General features: G+C 41.7%; 1 protein-coding gene across 3 annotated transcripts in view; it reads right to left on the minus strand.

Moving 5' to 3' along the window:
* Positions 1 to 1,735: 1,735 nt before the first annotated feature.
* Positions 1,736 to 14,797, minus strand: part of FAM135B (family with sequence similarity 135 member B) — a 354,279-nt gene continuing 341,217 nt past the window's right edge. For all 3 annotated transcript variants that reach the window (XM_025394243.1, XM_025394242.1, XM_025394244.1), the window contains 5 exons: positions 14,586 to 14,683; positions 12,805 to 12,956; positions 10,586 to 10,696; positions 8,754 to 8,867; positions 1,736 to 4,401 (listed from right to left, as the gene is read on the minus strand). In XM_025394243.1, coding sequence (XP_025250028.1) covers positions 4,196 to 4,401; positions 8,754 to 8,867; positions 10,586 to 10,696; positions 12,805 to 12,956; positions 14,586 to 14,683 — 681 coding nt within the window. In that variant the 3' untranslated portion in view covers positions 1,736 to 4,195. The remainder of the gene's footprint in view (positions 4,402 to 8,753; positions 8,868 to 10,585; positions 10,697 to 12,804; positions 12,957 to 14,585; positions 14,684 to 14,797) is intronic.

Here is a 14,797-nt window from a genome sequence, read left to right on the forward strand (position 1 = left end):
TGTGCTATTATTTATAGTGTGTTCTTTGCCATTCATGTACTACATGGGTGACCTCCCTATTGGTTTCTCCCAAAACTCCTTCTGGACATGGCCTGGGCCACACTCACTGGGCCTACAACTTTCTGTTCTCTGTCTACTTTCCCCTTGCATGTATATCCTCCATCAGGATGGGACGATTATTTTATTTTAGCTTTACGACCAACACCTGGCTTGTGCCAGGCTATTAGGAAACTTTGTGGCCGAAGGAAGGACTACAGTTTCAACTAAGTTACCCCAATCCTGTGGGGGCTGCAGACTGCTTAACTGTAAGATGAGAATTGAATAACTTTCTTTACTCTATAAAATGTTTATGATCCAAGAGCAGCTTGTGTGGTCACCTTAAATACCAATATAAGAATTTAATTTGATTGCTTCCATGCTTTAAAAAAAAAATTAACCAAATGACTGTTCCCTCTTCTTAGCCTGTTTATATGATGCCATTTGTTACAGTTTTTCTCCATGGGAAGCCCAGCAGACATGTCTACTATGCTTCTCAAAGGAAAATTTCAGAAATGAATGAAGGTGGAGGATGTGGCTGGACTTCTCCCAAGACAGGAGGGATCAGATCTCTCGCAGAGGGTGAAGCATGGAGCGACACATGATGGCAGGGGCAGGCCTTGGTCTCCCAGGGGCTCTCATTGCCAAGTGGGAATTTTCCTGCTAGTGTTAACAATGGAAATTTCCTCCTGATAGAAGAAGAAAATCCTGCATGGCGGCTGATTTCTCACACCTCCATTTTGCTACTTTTGTGCTCAAACATATTCTCCATCTACCTTTGCAGTGGCCAAAGGTTCCCAGCCCTCTGCTCTCACTTGAAGCCCTTTGCTCATTCTGTCCCTCTTGGAGGGATCCACACAACCCACCTTTGCAGAGCCGGCTCCTACTCAGCCTTCGGGTCTCAGCTTAGACACCAGACCCTCCCAAAGGCCTTTCCTGACCACCTCTACCCCACATCCCTGCTGTAAGTGGATGCCCCTGCTCCAGCACACACAGAATCATACCCCTTCTATGGGGCCACCCACTTTGATTTCCCATTTGATCAGCTGTGTTCCTTGCTAGACGGTGAGCTACTGAATTTTACCAATGCATCCCTGGCACAGAGTAGGTCCTCAAGACAAACTTGCCAGATGAATGAATGAATGATATAATGGAAGAGTGCACACTGGGGTGACGGGCTGTGCAAGGTAAATCGTCTCACCTTTCAAGTCTCACTCTCAACGCTTCCTTCCTGGCCTTCCCCAGGCAGTAAGGAGTGGATACCTAAGACCAAGGAGCACCAGCCCCGGCCTTCCTTAGCGCTTTTGTTATATCCCATTGTAATGATAAGACCGGATCTCCCTCGAGTTCCTCATCAGCATGGACTGTGCATTTTACCTCTGTGCTCCATCTGGCACAGACGGATGGAAGCTGCTCAGTAAACACCTGTAAACTGCAGAAGCCAAGAGGGGACTTTTCTCTCTTCACCTTCTCTCAGGTTCATAGCACTCCCTCTGCTTTCAAAATGCCATTGGGGTATTTGTTTTGCTCCAAGACGACTTTGGGTTCATATCTGCTTCCCTGGATTTATTTGGCTCATAAACAACAAATTCCAATTAATCTCAATATTGGTGATTTTTATTTCTAACTCATTTTGGGAAACAACAAATCATAAAAACAAAAACAAAAATTACGCAGAGAATGAAGACATACTAGACCATTATCTTGGCAGGCATTTTGTTTATAATTTTTACAATCAATAATAGAATGTCCCTGTTTTACATAATATATATTTATATATATTTTATGTATATATATTTATATATTAGATATCTATATTTCAATAGAAAGAGACATAAAAAAGCCTTTTCAAATGAGGCATGACACGCAACACTTGACACTCTTATTTACAATATAGAGATGTACTTTCTACACAATTATAATAGATGTTCAGAGGCCAGAGAGGGTTTACAAAGACAGCAGAGCACCCCCATAAAAAAGAGGTGCACCATGCAGCTGGACGTTTATTGCCATTAGTTCTCACTATGTCCAGACAGCATATTGAAGTTAAAAATGGCATCTGGTTATTGGAGAAGATGATGATCATCAGATTCATCCCAGCTCCATAACCACGGGCTACACAGTCTTTCAAAGGACCAGGGAATGACGAACATTGCTGATGAAAATTGGAAACACAACATGAAATGCACTCATCAGAGGGACAGGGCCCATCATTTGGCCAGAAAGGAGAAGCTGCTACCAATTTATGGTTCTGTACCGAGCATGGGCACTTGCCTAGGTCAGGAAACACAACATCATGTGCTGTATGACTAGGGAACAAATGTCTCCCAGGTTACAGAGCAAATACAGCACTCCTCATGAGGAACCAGAGTCTATGCCCAGCTCTGACTCGGGAGCTCAGACAAAACTTCCCAGTGGAAAGAGACCAGAGGACTCAGTGAACCCATACGCATTATGACCAGGATATAATAAGCATTTAGAAAGGACCCACTGAGAAACCCTAAATCCATTGTGTGGAACTCTGCCTTTGCAAGACATTCAACTCTCCCTCAACAACTCTCTCTTTCTTAAACAGAATCCAACATGTCTATACTCCTGCAAAGTTACCCATCTGGACTCATTCTCATGGTCTGCTTTTACTTTTCAAAGTCACGTTGTTAATATAAGAGGATCCAAAATTCTCAGATGAGCTTAGATTTACTTGGTTTTGTTACCATGGCATCAGTGACCTACAGTCACGGTCCAGGTGCTGAAAACCCTAGTCCTAGATGTGTTTCCACACTTCAGAAGGGATTTTTGCAGAAGCAGGAGTTTTGATCTCCCAAAGATGAGGCTCCTGTCTTATTTATCCCTACTGTCCAGGTTCATTCATCTCTTCCATACAACGAAATGATCCTTTAGATTTCCTTTAGCCCATACAACATACTCAGTCTTTGAGACCTGACCATTAAGCATCCTGGTGATTTTCCAAACTCCTCTTTGAGTCACTTACCCATAACAGTTAATGCTGAGTCTTCAGTCTGGTTGGTCTCCTCCTATCTGATCTCACTTTTGTCCCTGTCGTCTACTGGTTTTTATCAACGCAGTGACCTTTCCTAGCCCTTTATTTTCCTAAGGCAAGAAGACATTTCTATTGAAAGATAACCAGCACCCTTCTTAGAGCTCCCCTGAGGTTTTAATCCAGCACTCCTCCATTTAGATGTGTTTCTCCTTTCATGGAGAGAAGCAGCTGGCCACGTTAATGGTTTTAATTTTTTGCAATTGCATCAAATGCTAACATAGCATGTCTTTGGAAGTGTATCAGCAGGAGCTTCACACGTGTGTGCATTCATCTCAGTGCCCCCTTCTGCTAGGTTAGTCTCACCCAATGTTCCCTACTATAGACAAAGATGTAAGCAATCACTACAATAATTAGTGGATCAGGGCTCTGCATAGAAGAAGTCTGGGGAAGTAGGTGGAGCAACTGTTCATAATTCAGTATATTCCTAGAGTCGTGCTTCTTTGTAACAAACTTTTATTTACCAATAGTGTCACCTTTATCCCTCGTTACCTTAAGTCACCCTGCTCACTGCTGTTATGAAATAAAACTGGGATTTGTAACGCATTCCTTGCTCCCTTGTTTAGAAAACATGAAGAGAGAAAATGAATATGGGCATCTTGAACAAGTGGCACATTTGAATCTATTGAGGATTCTATTTACACAAATATGTTCCACTTCTGCACAGAGATTAACCTGAGTTCTGAAATGCTTGTGTGCACTTAGTCAGAAATGATAAAGCTATAAGCTAGTAACATATTGGGTAAGTCTAGTTAAATTGGAGTAATCGCTCAGTGAGCCATTCGTGGCTAGCAAGGGGAGCTCACTGACTCCCAAGTCTTCTGTTTATTCTTTCATATTTTTCCTAGAAAACATCTTGAATGACACTCCAGGTAACTACACAAATTCAAGCAAAGTTTGTTGTCATGTAGTCTATTTGCTCAGCTTTCTCAAATCTCCAAAACAAAAGCACCTCTCATATCAGGTTCCACCCCAGCCTCCATCCCCCAGCGCTGTTCCCTTGGAGTTTCATTCTGAAATGGTGAGGTCTGTAAAAGCAGGTCTCAGCTAAAGCTCTCCACCAATCTTAAGCATTACCAAAGACCCGCTCCCTCAAAGCCACTACTTGAAGTAGTTGAGTCCTGCCACCAAGAAAAACTTCTCCAGGAAAAGTTCCGAATCCAGCACAGCGATGTGAGCGGCTCGGCCGATCAGGGTGTTGGCAGTGTTGGGCAGGGCGTGGAACACGTTGTGTCGGATTAAAGTGCAGTCCTTGGCTTCAACCAGAGGGCCCAGGAGGTTGTTGATCATTTCTGCATAAACTGGCCCTGTAAAGTAGGGAAGAAGGATATAAAGCTAGTGCAGAAGTTAGCAGTGGAATCTAGAGAACATCACCGGATGTGTGTTGAAATTCTATTTCCGGGCAGACCTGTTATATAGCAGTTTCCAACCTCCTCCTAATGTTAGTGAAATAAATATGAAATAAAATCAAAGTTCTCTTTGTCTAGTCAGATTACAATAGCCAGAAGTCAGAAGAGGATTCCGAACAGCGTCTTTGCGAACCCATGCACCAGAAGCTATGATAACGGTGTTCGTGTTTCTCAATAATAGCTGTGCCTCCCAGCAGGGGAGCAGAGAAGGAGGCATACAGCAGAAAGGACCCTCAGAGTTTCAAGTTCTATTTCAGGGGACGTTGGGGTTGGAAAAACAGCTCAATAGAGAGTTAGAAGCAGACATTTTCTGCTGTCATGCATAATGCAAGCCACGTGGCATTTCACCTGACTCCTTTGATTCCAAAGAAGGAGAATGCAGTTTTCTTTATGTTGATTTGTTTTGTTTTTACAATTGTTAGTCTGAATTGACTCTTTCCACCTGAAAGTGACACAGTTGCAATTTTGCATCAGGCCATAGGGGTCTTGGAGCCATGCAGTGCAATTGAATTGCTGAATACTAGATAGATTCTCACACCTGGATCTACGATTCATCCCTCTTAGCCCTGTGTTCTTCTTTTCTGAAAAACTGTTGATGACAACTTTTATATCATTGACAGACACCTTCTGCAATGATCCTGACAGCTGGGATATTTTACTTTTGACCAACTTGGAGACAGTAATTGGAAGTTGGAAGTCAGATAAGCCTCTGGGTACCCATTCCAAACAACCGGGTCTGTTTTACAAAGCCAGCAGAGCAGTCACTTTGGAAGATGAAAGAGAGCTTATTCTGAGTTTAACAGTCCACAGCCTCACTCTGGACACTCCCCCATGTCACGTGAAGGGACTCACACCGTTTTCCTTTTCCCTCCAGTTATCAGCAGGGGAGAGTACTCAGAGGTCTGCTTTCCGAGACTGGGATGGACAACTGGACTCCCCATTATGCCGGGGGTATGTATTTGGGGGTGTTTCTTTTCCCCCTCTTCTTAGGGTCTTGGTAGGAGCTTTGAGGTAAAGGGAATTGAAACATGAAATTGAAATAATTAGGGATTTGGTTGTAGCCATGTCAATTTAGCTAAAAAGAATTTGGGGTTAAAACAAATGGTATGGCCGTTCCCAAGAGCCCATTAATGTTTCAGAGTAGTGGTCATTACAATAGGCAATAATATGATGTGAGGTTACGCCACAGAAATTTTATGCATGAAATAGTCTTTCCGAGGGAAAATGCAAGTCAGCCAAAATCCAGCATCAAAGGAATAGTTAAGTAAACCATGCTTTGTGGGCTAAACAATTCTGCGCTCCTTTAAAATGATGTTTATGAACATTATGTAATAATATTTTTTAAATGATGTATGTGAATATTATGTAATAACAAGAAAAATGAATATTGCCAATAAATGGAAATAGAAGCATATTATTATTGCACAAATACCATAATTTGTTTAAATTGTATATGCAATAAAGGTCAGAAGGTCATTTATTTAAAGAAAAAAGTCACTCAAAATGTAGTGATTACTCAACCAGATCATTTTCTGCTGAGACCTTGATTGGTTTCATAAGTCCTGGAAGCCATCACTGGTATATTTTTTAACATGTAGAGCAGACTCATATTTTTTCTCAAATACAGCACTATTTTTAAATTGATGGACTTTTGGGATAGGAGCAAATTATCTACATGACAATGTAGAGGATAAATTGGAAGGTTACGTGAAGTCAGACAGGTTGAGAGGTATTTTATTTCAGAATTTTTGAAAAATAAAAATACTGGTACTTCTTCCAGAAAAAAAAATGATAATCACATATGAACTAAACTTCATATCAAGTCTTCCAATCTGTTTAATTCACCAGTTAAGCCACATTTCTTTAATGCCCATGTAAAAATGTAACAGAAAATATAAATTTAACAAAAGAGAGGGTGATTTTTTCTTAAGATGACTAACAGGATCATTAATCAATTTAAGTCATATATTAATATCCTTTGAAGACACACTCCCTTTTCCTTAAAGGCCATTGGGAATATTAAATAAGATAAGCAAAGTGCATGAACTGTGCCCAGCACATAACAATTACAATTTGCTATGCTAGAGCAGGAGTTGTCAGGCTTTCTCTGTAAATATTTAGGGCTTTCCAGGACATTCCAGTGTAACTACGCAACATAATTCTGAATTCTAGCATGAAAGCAGTCATATACAATATGTAAATGATGGGCGTGGCTATGTTTCAATAAAACTTTATTTACAAAATGAGAGGGGGGTTGAATTTGGCTTGTGGACCACAGTTGTTGAACTCTGTTCTTAAGCCTTTACCAAGGTTGAAATGTCAACAAAAATACTTCTCTATGTCAGGGAGATAAGAAATTAGGTAAGGAAAATTAACAAATCCCTGCACAAAGAAACAGTTTGGCTGTCTCTTGACAACAGCTGTTTAATTTAGTCAAGTCTGAACTCAAAACCAGTTCATTAACTCTTTGTTTATTGTCACAAGTCTTAGCATATAATGATGACCCATGGGTAATTAGAAAATATTTAAAAATTGATTAAAATATACATAAAAAAGCATCAATATTTAAAAATTAAGGCTGAAAAAATATAAGCAAATATCTTTAAATTAATATTTAATCTGAGAGACAGTAGAGTGAGATAGGCAGGCACCCATATACTCTAACAGTACAGGTGTTGCTGGTATCAATATTTTAGAAGAGAATTTGGCAAAAAACGTTAAGAGTAGCAACTTCGTTAACATTTTCCTCCAATAATACCACTACTAGAAATCTATTTCAATGAAATACCGTAGATGTATTAAAAATTTACACATGCAAAGTCTTTCATCACATGATAACTAAAAAGGAAGCCTTCCAGAAGCAAGCTATATGTGTAGTAATTAACAAGTTATTGATTAAATTATGGTATATGCATAAATATAGTCTATAATTATTAAAATGTGTTTGCATTTATGATATTTTATTAACATGGACAAATAAATATATTAGTCTAAATCAAATCATGACACAAAATTATAACTTTTATCATGAACACACATGAAGAGACTAGAAGAAGAACATGGAAAGTAGGTAGTAATAGAGGTGGAGTTAGAAAGGATCATGAATTATGTAATGAGTTTGACTTTTTCAAATATTCTATAACGTTTTAATCAGACAAAGAATCATTTTAGAATATTCCCTGTGTTACTTTTCATTACATGTACCAGATGGTATAAAACACAATGCTATTTTATGTATTAAAAGTAATTTTTAAATATTTTTTCATCAAAATTCCTGTTGGATTTTCTAGATACCAATGAAAATTTGGAATAGACCCAATTATATATTAGCACCAAATCTTTGGACCTTTGGTACACTATTTTTTTATAGTACCTTAAAATATAACAAAAATACTATTTACTTAAAAAATAATCAATATACTTGACATAGAAATAAACAAACTAGATTGGATTCTAGAAGAGAAAGGGGACATTAGTGGACACTGACATAATTTGGGTAAGGTCTGTAAATTAGATAATAATATTGTATCAGTATTAATTTTGTGATTTTGATAATTGTACAATGTTTATGTAAGATGCTAATATTGGGCATCGGAGTGAAATGTATACAGGAATTTTTTTGCACTGTTGTTGCAACACTTTTTGAGTATAAAATTATTTCAAAATTAAAAGCTACAAACATGTTTAAAAAAAAACCAAAACAAGAATTAAACAAATTAACCAAAGGAAACCAGGAATGCCAGCCTACATCCATCTTGATTGTCTGGAAAATTCCTACCTATCCTTTAAAACCTAACTCACTGTCACCTCCAGGGACCCTCGTCTGACTCTGTCCTACACCCTGTTCCACTTCTGGGTTGCCTTAAGGTCTTAGGCATTATTTTATTTTTTGACATCACATTTTACTATCATTGCTATTACTTGTCGAGGCTCCAACTAGACAATGTGCCCCTTGAGGGCAGGGCCTGTCTCATTGAATTATACATCCTAGCCATCAATTTCAGTGACTGGCACACAATAAGACTGAACAAAAGTTTCATAATCTAATAAACAGGCAACTGTTTATTACACAAAGGAAGGATCTGGCACAGTAACATCAAGATGAGCTAAGTTTATCCTATCACTAAGCTAAGATAAATGCAGCACTAAACCTACAGCCCAGGTGTTCCCAATAGGCATAGTCAATTTCACAAATTTACTTTTGCTTTTCAAATCAGAAAGTCCCTGAGCAAAAACTAAACGTAGCTTACCTGTGTGTCTGTCTTTGAGGGCAGTTTTACACATTTCGATCCTGGCTGAATGAAATGGCACATAACGGTCTTGGGGAGAAGCAACCAGCACGACATTTTTAAAATACTGCAGCCCTGTAACAATTAGCCAGATGAGTACTTTTTACCCAGCTAGTTTCAACTTCAACACCCTCTGGAAATTTGCACAAATTTCTAGACTTGTCCCAGAAAGAGAAAAAATGATGACACACCACACACTAGTTGTATCACTGCACAAGGACATTCTGTCCTGAGGTTTAACAAGGCACAGCAGATGGCACAGAGGTATCGTGGGGGCCTGTGGGAGGCTGAAAAAAGAAGTCACTACACAGGGGCTTTGCATTTGTGAGGGGAGATGAAGCCTGTTCTCATCAGCCATGAAAGCTAAGGAGACACACAGAAAGCTACTCTGGACACAGAGAAATAAGCAACAAGGATGAGATCGTAAAAGCCTTTTGGGGATAGAAATATTAAGGAGTTCATAAGGATGTCAGTCTGAGTATCCTTTTCTTCCTCCTCAACCCCAGCACCTCCTCTAATTCCAGCCTTCACCACGTCCCATGCTTTAGGAAAACAGCCTCAGAACTCACCTCTCTGCAGCCAGTCTTGCCTTCCTGCAATCTGTCCCCACAATGTAGACAGAAGAACCCTTCAAATTCAATATCACAGTGTATCCCTCCAGGCCTCAAAGCCCATCGTGAACCTCCAGAGCACTGCAGACCACCCGGACACTCCGTCTGGACTGAGGCCATCCTTTTCATTCCCCACATCCTGCTGGGTGGGTGGCTGTCAGCTCTTAGCCATGTGTCCCTTACTGAAGTGGTTCCCCTCATCAGACATCACACACTGGGGGCAGCCTACTTCAATAGCTGGCCAATACACGGGCAAGGAGGACAAAGGTGTAATGGCCAGCCCCTCCCCTTCCTTCAGGATCGCTCTCCAGGGCCACTTCCTACACCCCTGATGGACTCTACGGTGATCATGCTGCAGTCCCACCTTCTTCCGTCAAGTCCTGCCTCCCTCCTCCTCCTCCACAGAAGATAGCTCTAAGAGCTCAACTCAACACACAGAGGCACGAAGTAGGAGAGGAACTCAGCCGGGCTCACAGATCAGCCTGTGGCTACACCAGACTCACAGGCACAGAGGGATCAGCAGAGTCAGTGTTTACAGGATGGTGGAAGACTGTGACCAAGAACAGACCCTGGACCAGGCCAGCTTGCGTGGTGGGACTGAGCAGGGCAATCAGTCAGCTGCTCCACTCCCCGACTGGACATGGGGACCACTCGGCAATGACCACCATTACTGCTGTCCGCTGTGGTCATTCCCATGTAGCAGGCAGAGTCTTCAACACCTCTATGCAGTTCCATGTGACAGAGAGAGGGTGCAGGTACAATAGCCGGCCTGCCTGACAATGCCCCCATCTCCCACTGCACCGTCAACACCAGTGGAAAATGTTGCATCTGCCTTTTGTGTAGATGGGCCTGCACCTGGGTGAAGCTGGCACACACATCTTGGGCCTACGCAATGAGAACATTGAAAAACTGGCACAAAGCGGAATCTACAGCTTCTGGTTATTGAAATGATCTTACACGCACCTTGGCTCAATCTCTCACATGCCATATGGGCAATGGGCAAGAGGAGCTGAGTTCCTGGTAGCTGTTGGCCTCCCAATGAGCCGAAGAGGCTTTGAGCGCTGGGCCTCCTGACTAGGCCCTTCTGTGAGTGAATCAGTGTAGCATTATATCTCATTTGTGTCTCAGGAGTTGAATTCCAAGCTCAAACTCATAACTGCAGCGGTGGGGGAAACCACTGACCTGTTTTTTGGCTTAGTTGGTAGAGGAAACATTTGCGCAAATCAGCATTATCCCTGAAGGTCAGCTGCAGTAGAGACCCGGATTTCTTCAGTTTCTGCATGAGCCATAAGCCTAGGAAGACAAAAACAAAACAAAAATCAAAAACATAAAACAAAACAAAAAATAATTGGGATGGAATTTTGGTGAGATGAATGTTAAACTGCGAATTTTAGTTAACTTGAAAATAAGAGAGAAGTAGGCATATTAGCAAATAATTGGGAAGTTAGAGGTAAATTTGTCCTCTCATGTACTGGTGGCAAGGACTTAAATCATCCTGGAAAAATGAGAGGACAACAGGCTTGGGAGTAACGAACTACCCACACTCTTCGATCCAGTCAATCTCCTTCTGAAAAAGAAGCCTAGGGTAATAATTTTCAATGCGAAAAGAATATAAAAATGATCCTTACAGATACATTTAGGATACTGTAAAGCTAGAATAAATGTCTCACTTGACAAGTCATCTGTTGGCCGGACATGGTGGCTTATGCCTGTAATCTCAGCACTTTGGGAGGCCAAGGTGGGTGGATCACCTGAGGCCAGGAGTTCGAGACCAGGCTGGCCAAAATGGTGAAACCCCATCTCTATTAAAAAATTAGCCAGGTGTGGCGGCAGGCACCTGTAATCCCAGCTACTCCGGAGGCTGAGGCAGAAGAATCACTTGAACCTGGGAGGCAGAGGTTGCAGTGAGTCAAGATTGTGCCATTGCACTCCAGCCTGGGGGATAAGAGCAAGACTCCCTCTCAAAAAGCAAAACAAAACAAAACTCATCTGTTTAGCTATGCTTAAGCAAACACTAACATTGATGAGTGTAAGGATTATGTAACCACAACAAGCAAATTAATCTGATAGAAGTACAAGGAAATAAGCAAGCTATGGTATGTACATATATTACACTGACTGCTATGTCAATGTGTGTGTGCAAAGATAAATAGAACGAAATATATAAAATTACTCTGGATATGCTAGATTGGAGAAATTATTAGTAAAGTCTCTCTTTTTAAAAAATATAATGTTGCAAGATTATAACTGTGGGCGGGGGACAGGAAATATAGTTTAATAAATTTGTTTCTGTTCAAATAATGGCTTCCTTGGTTTGGGAGGAAAAGAATGCAGAGGAAAGGACTTCCATTTGTTATGTGCCAATGTGTCGGATAACTCATGTTCACATGTATGCCCTAAAATAACTTAAAAGCAAACTAACTAAACTGACCAGGTCATGAGGAAATAATGTGAGTGTTGGGAGAGGACAGGGGACAGTGGCAGAGGCCTAGAGGATTACAGGGACAAGGAAGCTTCTCAGGGGTGACCCTAATGCCACATAATGGGTTTGAACAATCAGGGACTACTGAGATATTTGTTAAGAACATGATTTAATAAATGATTTGTTATTACATGTAAAACTCAGTGCCCTCCTTGGGCTTCCATACGCCAAACCATGTCACCTCCTCAGCTAAAATCTCGTGGGTAGTATCTACAAGGTCTACAGGTTAAGTCTAACATCTTTGCGAGTCATTCGAGGTCCTTCTTTGTCTGGCTCTTGCTGATACATTTGACCTCCCATAGATGTGAGTTAACCTCATTTCCTTCCCCTGTGTAATTCAACACAGAAATTCGTCAACAATTCTATGATACACACATGCACATATGTACCTACATAACACATATGTGTATACATACATATATGGTATACATGCTTGTACACATACATATATGTATACACACATATACACAAACACAGATACACACACACATAACCACCATTTTACAGACAGGGAGACTGAGGAGCACAGAGATTAAATGTCTAGGCCAGAGTCTTCCTCGAGTGTCCTGGTCAGGACTTAACCACAGGTTTGTCATGCAGGTGGCCTGATTCAGAGTCCCTGTTCTCTTCATCACAATGCCGTGCCTTGTCAATCTTTTCCAACCACGACTCCAGGGACACTGCCTTTTTTTCACAGAAATTTGAAGGCAGAAAGGATCCTGGAAAACATCTAGTGTCACCTCACTCAGCCCCCAGACACAAGGGCCGCACCTCTAAGGCCAGGACTCCTCCCTCCACGCCATGCTTGGAAAAGACTCCACAGTCACAGGGTTTCATCTGGAGGAACCCCGTCCCCAGTTTCAGGTCCCAGAGGCCCCAGATTAATTCTGAGGAATGACGAGTCCTAGAAGAGTCTTACCTGTACTAACCAGGGTGCTGTTGTTGTACAGGGTTCCCAGGTGAGGCCCAGAGAGTGACAGGAACGTGTGGAGTTTGTTGAGGTAATACCGGAACCGGGGCCGTGTGAGGACCGATCGGATGATGATGTTGCCAAGAGAATGGCCAATGAAGCTGTCGAGAGACGGAAAGGGTACCCATGAGTGTGACGGTGAACACTGGTGCCCAAGAGCGCAGTGCTGGAAGCATCAGGGGCCAGTGTCCTCCACCTCCCACTGAATGTAGGGGCACTGGAAAAGAGCACGGGGACTGCCAACTCATCCTCATCAGGTTTCCAAACCCTGACCATGAGAAGCCTGAGATGGGGTCTTTGTGAACGGGAGCTTTGTGCCCAGTCAGGGGAGAAGTGTGGGCATTTCAGCCAGCTTCATGCTGTTAGAGCAGCCTGCTTTTATTCCACCTGGGGGAAAGGAAGGTCCTTCCTGAAATGCACCTCTGAACATTGAAATCTCCTGGTCATTCATAGGATCAGGTCCCAAGTCCTTATCCTGCTTGGCAGGCCATTCATCCTCTCCTTCACCTGCTGTGTATATATTGAACCACCTGCTCACAGCCCATGCTGTTAGACCCCCTCCTGCAGGCTCTGCTCCAGCCATACTCCTACTCACAGGCCCACGTGTTCAATGCATCATTACTCTCAAGTTAAATACTTATTTATTGAGAGTCTATTATATGAGAGGCTGTACCTCCCCACCTCTACTCATGATGAGCATACAACCAGCCAAGAAAAGAAGTCAGTGTCAGCCTATGAAGCTGCCTTACGTAGCTTTTCTTTTATTCTTTTTTTTTTTTTAATCTAACCTCTATAGGCTTCATTTGTGGAATAAATAAGTAATATTTTATATCTGAAGACTAAATGCGATAATGCATATCAAGGGATTAGCACTACATCTACATATTCGAATGCATGAAAAATGCAAGCTGCTTACTAGCACTGTCATCACTGAAACAGTTGGTACAGTGTAAGAATAAAAGCAGTGCTGATTGGAACCCTCTCTTTGGGGTGGGCAACTCATTCTGCTTTTTCTTTTCTTTTTTTTTTTTTTTTTTTTGAGATGCAGTCTCACTCTGTCACCAAGGCTGGAGTGCAGTGGTGCAATTTCGGCTCACCGCAAGCTCTGCCTCCCGGGTTCACACCATTCTCCTGCCTCAGTCTCCCAAGTAGCTGGGACTACAGGCACCCACCACCAAGCCTGGCTAATTTTTTTGTGTTTTTAGTAGAGACGAGGTTACACCATGTTAGCCAGGATGGTCTCTATCTCCTGACCTCGTGATCTGCCCACCTCGGCCTCCCAAAATGCTGGGATTACAGGCATGAGCCACCACGCCTGGCCTTTTTCACACATCATCTCAGTACTAGTTCCCCTTAATAGATAAGAAAACAGAGGTTTAGAGATTTAGAAACCTTGCAAAAGGTTCTATATCTGGTACATGGTAAGAAACAAGATTTCAACTTGTGAGTGTTAGAACAAGAATTCAAACCTAGGAATTTTTGTTTTAAGTCCAATACTCTTTCTACAGAACTACAAAAATTTTTATTCTCCCTGACATAAACTATGGCAGATATGAATGTGTACAACAGACCTGGTACTTACTTCTGCTTTAAAAATAATTTATTAAAAGTCACAAGTTAGCTTAGCTCAGTGGTATACAGAAGGCATCATAATATTTCTTTTATACAGCAAACACTCAAAAATGTCCCCCCTCTTCCCCCAGCATTCACTACCTGTGGTTTCCTTTTACCTAATTCGGGATATGGAGAGGTTGTACAACTGAATGTGTTGAATGATTTCATCCAACAACCGATCCGTCATGGTATCAAAATCTGCAAATGTGTCCATCTGGAAGAAGAGAGAGGAACAGGTGTTGGGTATGGTTGTGGTGGGGGCTGGGCTCTGTGCACAGCCTGTCTTCTTCCACTAAACACCGTGGTGTCTACGGGGGTGTGCCTACCT

Source organism: Theropithecus gelada, chromosome 8, assembly GCF_003255815.1.
Source record: "Theropithecus gelada isolate Dixy chromosome 8, Tgel_1.0, whole genome shotgun sequence".
NCBI lineage: Eukaryota > Metazoa > Chordata > Mammalia > Primates > Cercopithecidae > Theropithecus > Theropithecus gelada.